General features: G+C 39.1%; 1 protein-coding gene across 1 annotated transcript in view; it reads right to left on the bottom strand.

Moving 5' to 3' along the window:
- SUGCT (succinyl-CoA:glutarate-CoA transferase) overlaps positions 1 to 9,275 on the bottom strand; it is a 917,561-nt gene that overhangs the window by 682,119 nt on the left and 226,167 nt on the right. The window contains exon 8 of the mRNA XM_004708161.2: positions 9,120 to 9,215. Coding sequence (XP_004708218.1) covers positions 9,120 to 9,215 — 96 coding nt within the window. The remainder of the gene's footprint in view (positions 1 to 9,119; positions 9,216 to 9,275) is intronic.

Below are 9,275 nucleotides of genomic sequence, written 5' to 3'. Positions count from 1 at the left end.
AACTATTGAATTGTATAATGTTTAGATTATGTCACAATAAAACTGTTTAAGAAGAAAAAAAAAGATACAAAGAAGGACATTACATAGTGACTACAGGAACAATAGAATAGGAATATATAACCATAATAAACATACATGCACCCAATGAGAGACCCTTACAGAGCGGAAGAGAGAAATAAACACTGAGTTAATTAAACTGTAAACCAAAATATATTTGAAGTCTCTGAAAACCAAACAAAATTTTAGCTTCATAAATTAAAAAAAAATTTTTTAACTGCTCTTATGAAAGACAGTAGAAGCTTAAAATACATTTGTAGCACTCCTGCATGGATTAAGCCTCTGCTGTGTCCCTACAAACCGTAGTCAAGGGACGTGCTTAATCTTCCTATGACAACATTGTAAATACAAATATGGCAGATGTTGCTGCTGCTGTTGTGAAATGCCATCCAGTTGGTTGCAACCCACAGTGAGCCTGTGCCCAGCACTGAAAACAAAGCACTGAACAGCCCTGCGCCATCCTCACAACTGCTCCTACGCCTGAGTCCATTGTGGCAGTGTCAATCAATCCCATCGAGGGCCTCTCTCGTTCTCACTGCCCCTCCACTTTACCAAGCATGCCCTGCTTCAAGGGCTGATCTCTCCTGACAACCTGTGCAAAGTTTGTAAGACAAAGTCTTGCCATTCTTGCCTCTAAGGAGTGCTCTGCCTGTACTTCTGCTAAGATAAATTTGTTTCTCCTTTTAGCAGTCGCTGGTACTTTCACCGTTCTTCTTCAGTACCACAACTCAAATGCTTCTATTTGAGTCTTCCTTATTCGAGGTTCAACTTTCACAGGCAATGAAGAAGACCATGGCTTGGGTCAGGCACACCTTGATTCTCAAAGAAACATCCTTGTTTTTCAATAGTCTAACCAGTAAAGCAGTCTTGTGCAACAGATTTACCTAATGCAATGTCTTTTGATCTCTTGACTGCTGCTTCTAAGAGAATTGATTGTGGATCCAAGCAAGACAAAAGCCTTGACAACTTTAACCTTTTTTCCATTTATCATGATGTTATCTTATTGGTCCAGTTGCAAGGATTTGGGTCTTCTGTACATTGAGTTGTAATCCATACTAAAGGTTGCAATCTTTGATCTTCATGAGTAAGTGCTTCAAGTCCTCCTCGCTTTCAGTAAGCAATGTTGTGTCATCTGCATATCACTGGCTGTTAATAAGCCTTCCTCCAATCCTCATGCCACATTCTTTTTCACATAATACACGTTCTCTGATTATTTGCTCACCATACAGACTGAATAAGTATGGTAAAAGGATACAACTCTGGTGTACAACTTTCCTGAGTTTAAGCCATGCAGGATTCCCTTGTTCTGTTCACACAACTGCCTCTTGACCCATGTACAACTTCTGCATGAGCACAATGAAGTGTTTTGGAATTCCCATTCTTCTCAAGATTATCTAAAGTTTATTATGGTCCACACAGTTGAATACCATTGCAGAGTCGATAAATCACAAGTAAACATCCCTCTGGTATTCTTTTCTGTGAGGCAATATCCAGCTAACATCAGGAATGATATCTTTGTTCCACGTTTTCTTCTAATCCAGCCTGAACATCTAGAAGTTCCCTTTCAAAGTACTGCTGTAAACATTGTTGGATGATTTTCAGTAATATTTTACTTGCATGCAATATCAATTATATACCATTGATATTGCATGCAAGTAAAATAGTTTGAGCATTCTGTTGAATCACCTTTCTTTAGAATTGGCACAAATATGGCTTTCTTCCAGTCAGTTGGCCAAATAGCTGTTGTCCAAATTGCTTGGCATAGACAAGTGAGTGCTTCCAGTGCTTCATCAGCTTGTTAAAACATTTCAATTGGTGTTCCATCAATTCCTGGAGCCTTGTTTATGTCTAAAGCTTTCAGTGCAGCTTGAACTTCTTCCTTCAGTACCATTGATTCTTGCTGATGCTACCTCCCAAAATGGTGGAATGTGTTTTGGGTAGGGGGGTGGGGGGGGTCAGTGACTCTGAGTATTTTTTCCATTTTCTCTTGATACTTCCTGCTTCGTCTAATATTTTGCACATAGAATCTTTTTTTTTCGTGGTACTATGTACTTTATTGATGGTACATGACAAGGTTGAGTTCTTTAAGCCCCTCCCCTTCCTTCAGGGGGTCTGGATGGAATATTCTCAGTGTGTTGGGGGATTGAGTTGGGAGCAAAGACTCCCCAACAACTGAGGGCCTCTCTTCCTCTAGTGCTGTTGCTTGGGCTGGTGGTCCAGGGGGTCTCTTGCTCCTTGGAGGCCATGTGGATCATGAGGTCCACCACTCTGTTGCTGTCACCAAATTCATTGTCATACCAGGAAATTAGCTTGACAAAGTGGTCGTTGAGGGCAATGCCAGCCCCAGCATCAAAGGTGGAAGAGTGGGGGGTCACTGTTGAAGTCACAGGAGACAACCTGGTCCTCAGTGTAGCCCAGGATGGCCTTTAGGGGACCATTAGCCATCGGCTTCACCACCTTCTTGATGTCATCGTACTTGGCAGCTTTCTCCAGATGGCAGGTGTGATCCACAAAAGACACATTGGGGGTGGGGACACGGAAGGCCATGCCAATCAGTTTCCCATTCAGCTTCGGGATAACCTTGCCCACAGCCTTGGCAGCACCAGTAGATGCGGGGATGATGTTCTGAGCAGCCCCATGGCCATCACGCCAGAGTTTCCCAGAGGGGCCATCCACAGTCTTCTGGGTAGCAGTGATGGCATGGACTGTAGTCATAATTCCTTCCACGATGCCAAAATTGTCGTGGATGACCTTGGCCAGCGGGGCTAAGCAGCTGGTGGTGCAGGAGGCATTGCTGACAATCGTGAGGTAGTTGTCATACTTCTTGTGGTTCATGCCCATCACAAACATGAGGGCATCAGCAAAAAGGGCAAAGATGATCACCCTTTTGGCACCACCCTTCAAGTGAGCCCCAGCCTTCTCTACGGTGGTGAAGACACCAGTGGACTCTACGACATACTCAGCACCGGCCTCACCCCACTTGATGTTGGCGGGGTCTCACTCCTGGAAGACGGAAATGGCCTTCCCATTGATGATAAGCTTCCCATTGTCAGCCTTGACAGTGCCATTGAACTTGCCATGGGTGGAATCATACTGGAACATGTAGACCATGTAGTTCAGATCAATGAGGGGGTCATTGATGGCAACAATATCCACTTTGCCAGAATTGAAAGCAGCCCTGGTGACCAGGCACCCAATGAGGCCAAATCCGCTTGCTCTGACCTTCACGACCTTCACCATCAGATGCGACTGGGACTGCACGGGAACAGGAGAGGCGTCTGTCTATCGCATAAGGAGGAGCAGAGAGCCCATAGAATCTTTCAATATTGCAACTCAAGGCTTGATTTTTCTATTGAGTTCTCTGGTAGTCTGGGTACTTTAGAGAAACAAATCCACGGAAACTCATATGTATAAGAGAGAGTTTTATAGAAAGGTTAAGTGCACCCCAAGAAACCATCCCAACCCAGTGCTGCCCACACCCACAAGTCCAACAGTAACCCATATGTCTGACACTAATCCACAAAGTCCTCCTCCATCTCACAAAACACACACTATGACACCAACTGCAGGAGGAAAGCCGAATCAGTGAACATGCAAGTATCTCAGCGGCTGGCAGGGGTCTCCACACGGCTACTCCAGCACCCAGGGCTGCATCGGGGTAGGTCTATGCGGCTTCTCCTTGGGGATGTCTTGCAGGAAATGAGCCTTGCCAGCTGAAGTAGGGAACTGCTAAGGCAGCTGCACCCTGGTCACAAAGCAAGAGACCCGAGAACTCGAAAGGCAAGGCTCACCAAGCCATTTATCCCTCTGCCTTTCAATTAACCCCACGTGTTTATCAGCCAGGTTGGCACAATAAACAAACTACCTCAAGTTCTTTCATTTAAGATATGCTTTTCATATCAGATATGCTGAGCATGTTCTTCCCTTTTGGTTTTCTAATTCGAGGCCTTTGCACATTTCATTATAATATTTGGTTTTGTCTTCTCAAACTGTTCTTTGAAATTTTCTATGCAACTCTTTGACTTGATCATTTCTTATATTTTTTAATGCAGCAAATATGTTCTTGAGATGTTCTTGAAATTCTGATGGGATAGATTCATGGATTTGTTTGAATTTTCTTTTGTTTTACCTTGAATTTACTTGTAAGCACCCGATGGTCTGTTCCACTGTCTTCCCCTGGCTGGGTTTTACCTGCTTATATTGAGCTTCTCCAGCATCTCTTCCCATGGATGTAGTCAACTTGATTTTGTATATTCCATCTGGAGAAGTCCATGTGTACAGTTGCCTTTTGTGTTAAGAAATAAAGGTATTTGCTATGAATAAGTTGTTGGTTTGACAAAATTCTATCATGCAATTTCCAGGTTCATTTCTAGCACCAAGTCTGTATACTCCAAGTACTGGTTTTTCCTCTTTGTTTCCAACTTTTGCATTCCAATGGCCAATTATCAATTCATCTTGATTGCATGTTTGATCAATTTCCAATGACATAATTGGTAGAATTCTTCATCACTAGCTTTTATGGTTGGTGCCTACATTTGAATAAGAGTTATATTGACTGAATTCCCTTAAAGGCAGATAGATACAATCTTATCACAGACAACATTGCACTTCATGATGGATTTGTGCAACGTCCTTTTCAACAATGGATGCCATGCCATTCCTCTTGTCTTATTCCCAGCATAGTGAACCATATGATTTTTTATTCAAAATGGCCAATATCAGCCATCTCAGCTCATGAATGCCTAGAATATCAATTTAATGTGTTCCATTTCTTTTTGTGTGACTTTCATTTTTCCTTGATTCATATTTCACAAATTCCAAATTCCAATTATTAGCAGATTTTTGTAGCTGTTTCTCCTTACCTTGAGTCATTCCCCATCAGCAAATGAAGATCACGAAGCCTCCACTCTGAGAAATAAGCTGCTCTTCAGTCACATTTTGAGCGCCCTTGGACCTGAGCGCCCCATCTCCAACACTATCTCTGACAATATTTACTTCCGCTCATTGGGCCTTCCATATCTGACAATGTTTCAAAGTTATGCATAAGCTTTTCAGAAACTTTGTCCCTTGAAGTGGGAGTCAAATCTTTCTACATTGTCTGATTTTAGTCTGCAAGCTCTGGTGAAACCTGTTCATTTTGGGTGACCCTGCTGGCACTTGAAATACTAATGACATAGGTTCCAGCACCACAGCAACATATAAGTCACAACAGTACGATAAACTGATAGACAATTGATGGATGGTAGATGTAGCTACCATAGGCTTAAATGTAACACCTTATCATTTGCTCTCCCTTTTGACCCATTTTAAAGTTGTTTCTTTTTTTTTTAAGCAGTGGGAACATTGGGAGGGCAAATACACATGGATTGAGCCTCCAGTGAGCTCCCTCTGGCCACGGACCAAGGATGTGAATAACTTTGCTTTCATGCAATGGAAAGTTACTTGTGGCAGTTAGTTAGGCTAAAACCTAATATCTTATTATTTTATATCCCCTATGACCTATTTTAAATTTATTCTTGTTTTTTATATTTCCTGCTTTATTTTCAATAGGGGGTTTTCTCTAGTTTATTTTGTTATTGTTGTTGGTGTTTTTGCTAGTTGGGCTTTTTGGGGTTTTTCTGTATGTTTCCCAGTATATGACATCCCAGATATTAGATCTATAGAGATAATAACTGAACTAATGGCTTTTTTGGTATTGGGGGTGGGGGAGGTGGAAAGGGGAGCTGACAGCAGTGGTTGTTCTCATATGAGTGATGTCTTTGTCTTGTCCTAAAATTTAATAAGTATTCTCCTTAAATTATATTTTTAATCTGCCTTGAGCATTACACGCTTTTAAGAATTATTTATAAGAACTCAAACTGACAACATCAACTAGAAAGATTATATAGCAAACTTAGAGGGGAGTGGATTTATGTTAATGTGGGAGAAATAGCTCAGAAAAGGAGAGGAGAGTGGTTGCATAATTCAAAGAATGTACTCAATGTCATTAAATAGTACATGCAGAAACGGTTAAGGTGGTACATGCTTATATGTGTATATTACCAACAACAGAAAAGTTAATAAAATTTAGTTTAAAAATACTAACATGAACATTGTGTTCTTATGTTTCTCAAGGAAAGATTCATCGGTAATGGAACAACAAAAGGATTAAAATCTAAAAATTATTTTTAAATTCTAAATTCTCAGAAAAACATCTAGCAAAATATCCAATAGATAGCAAAACTATTGTCCAAGTTCAGTCAGTCTACATTTACATAGCTTACTCATTTTTAGTGATAGCCTAAAAATAGAGCAGAAGAGTATACAAATGAATAATTAACATGAGAAGTTAAAAACAGCATGAATACAATATAATATAGTATACAAACCAACATAATACAATACGCAAACAAAGTATCACCACTTTTCAGAATTTTCTATTCCACCCATTCAAACTTCATGATATTTCAGATAGGATTCAACAAGTGTGAGGGAAGTGAGATTGTCAGGGCTTCCTATTATACACTTTCAGCTCAAAACTCAGACAACCCAAATTAGATGCAAGCTGTAATTAGGATACAAAGTTAATTATAATTATCCTGGCATTCACCCATAAAAATATTTGCCAAACTATTTTTGAAATTGAAAACAGACAGGGTCTATAAGCAGCTCTAGGACTCATATTGGCATGCAAGTTTCATTCAAGTTAAATTTGCATTTATTCCTTAATCATAGAGCTGATCTAATGCTCAAACAAGAGGAAACAAATTAATTCTGAGCTCCTGCGGAAAGACTTTAGTGGGTCTTCTCTTATTTCTTGCATATAATAAAGCTGCAATCAATAAGATAAAATAAGAACAAGATCAAGTTTGTGTGACTGGGACAATTCAACCAGTTAAAATACATTTCTGCATATGAAGAATAGAAAGACAATACACGTAGATTCTACTGTGTCGTTTACCTTCCATAGTAAAAGCCAGTGATTCTAGATTTCTCCTCACAGTGAAGGAATTGATAGCACGCCAGATGCAAGCATTTCAGGTGCCAACAGGTAATGATCATATTGAGAAGGAATAACTGAGATCTACACAAAGCTTTTCAAAAACAGACATCTTATTAAATACACATATTAGCAAAAAATAAACTATAGCATTAAGCCTTATGCTTGAACACAATTGCCCGGGTAATATGTTCTGGAATTAGACTATTAAATCCTCCTGTTCTGAAATGTTGTCTACAACCACATGAAAAACTTTATCCTGGACTTCTATTACTTGCAATGAATTCCAACATGGTCCTCTATTAAAATATCATTATCAATGATGAGACTAAATTAACTTATGTGATCCCTTAGGGAGATGGAAACAAATTTGATGGAGAGAGTGTGGCTATGGAGTAGATAAAGGAAATCAAAATGACATCACAGTGCAATCTTGTCAGAAGTAATGCAATACATCTGAAAGAACATTCAGCAAGGATCCAGAATCGGGTTTTGAATCCATGTAACATGTAATCTACATATCAGGTTTCACAGTTGAAAAATAAAAAGAATGAATCATATGATCGCTAACTAGTTACAAAATGCAGTAAATTTTGTGAACAGGTCATGGGTCAACCACAAAGGGCTAAAAAGTGAGGAAGCAAAATGTTACTGCTGGTGACCATGAAACGAGGAGCACCGTTACAGAAACGGTCTCTACAATTGTAATTACATCAAAGAGGAGTCGTGTGTGTTTAAATCGGTTCTACAAGTGAATGCCTCAGATATAAACGGAGTATAAACAGAAACAGAGAGTGGACAATTCTAGATTCCTATTTGGTGACGATTCCCTCAAATTTTGATTTTTTATTTATTTATTTATTAAGAACATTTTATTGGGAGTTCTTGCAACTCTTGTTACAATCCATACATTAATTGTATCAGACATATTAATACATAAATTGCCATCGTTCTTTTCTAGACATTTACTTTCTTTTTTTTTAATCGCTTTATTAGGGGCTTGCCCAAAGAAATCATGTTATTAAAACTAAAAGGGTGATTTGCAGTACTGAAAGGTTTCCTGGCAAATGCTGATTCCTATGTTGTCTGTCGAGAGCACCATCATGGAAGTGACTAAAATCAAATTAACTCCTCTCCTCCACGAGTATTCAGTTGATACCTATGTGCATCTACCAGATGCTGGAAATGATGTATTGTTGGAAAGGCACCTCTATTGCTAACCTTCCACCATTCATCATAATTAGTAACCTGAAGGGTCAATCAGGGTGTGAAAGACCCTCTGTGAGATACACTAGCACAGGAGCTACAAGAATGGATACAGATATTTAGTGAGATAAAGATGGCTCAGGACCAGGTAATGTTTCGATCTGCTGTGTATCAGGTCTCCATGAATTAAAGACAACTTCATGGCAACTAACAGCTATAAACTTACATCTTTAAGCTTACAATATAGTAAAGAATATATGACAAAGAAAAACAGAAGTGATTACAGAAAGTGTGTTATAGTCCAACTGGCTAAACTAAGATTAAGAGTTTGAAAGGATCAAATTTGTTTTATTTTTCAGGGATCACAGTTACTTGACATATTCATTCATACTCATGAAAGTCATGATTTCTAAGGACCCTTTTAGACTCTTCATTAAAAAGCTCCTGAACCATCTTCTTTGTTTCAAAGTGATGATGCATCACACAAATATTCATTTTACTCCAAGTTATGAAAATATTATTGTTAACTCAGGTAGGTAACATTTGGTTTATAACTGGCCTGACAAACAAAAAATGCCTTATGAAATGGCTACAGTCAATGTCTCTTTGGGGAGAAAATAAATAAACCATCATGTGAGTCAAAAAAATCACTCACTTTCAACATGTTCTTGTGAGCCAGATAAGTATTTTGTTACCAATCTTCTCTTGGTGAAGAAATACGCAAAACATGAAAGTAAAGACAACAACAAAACTTTGCTCTAGGCAGTCAAATATATAGTACAGAATACCCTGAAGGGTTTTTAACATAAATCTTTTCCCTAACTGGTTATTAAAAAACTATAGATTGCATTAGCACAGCCTTGTAGTGGATTCTTACCTGATAAGGAACAATACTCCCATGAGCTGTGCCCCAGCGTTGTGCTTCTTTTTGGCTAATAAGATAATTAGCAGCTACCTGGCTCAAACATGCCACCTACCAGAAAAAACAAATAGAAAAAGAAAATCCTGGTTACTTGAATGTTATAGTCTGAAA

This window comes from Echinops telfairi, unplaced genomic scaffold, assembly GCF_000313985.2.
Source record: "Echinops telfairi isolate 266 unplaced genomic scaffold, ASM31398v2 ScPeMD7_7;HRSCAF=31, whole genome shotgun sequence".
Taxonomy (NCBI): domain Eukaryota; kingdom Metazoa; phylum Chordata; class Mammalia; order Afrosoricida; family Tenrecidae; genus Echinops; species Echinops telfairi.
Note: the sequence above shows the minus strand (reverse complement) of the source record. Positions and strands in the feature narration are given on the sequence as shown.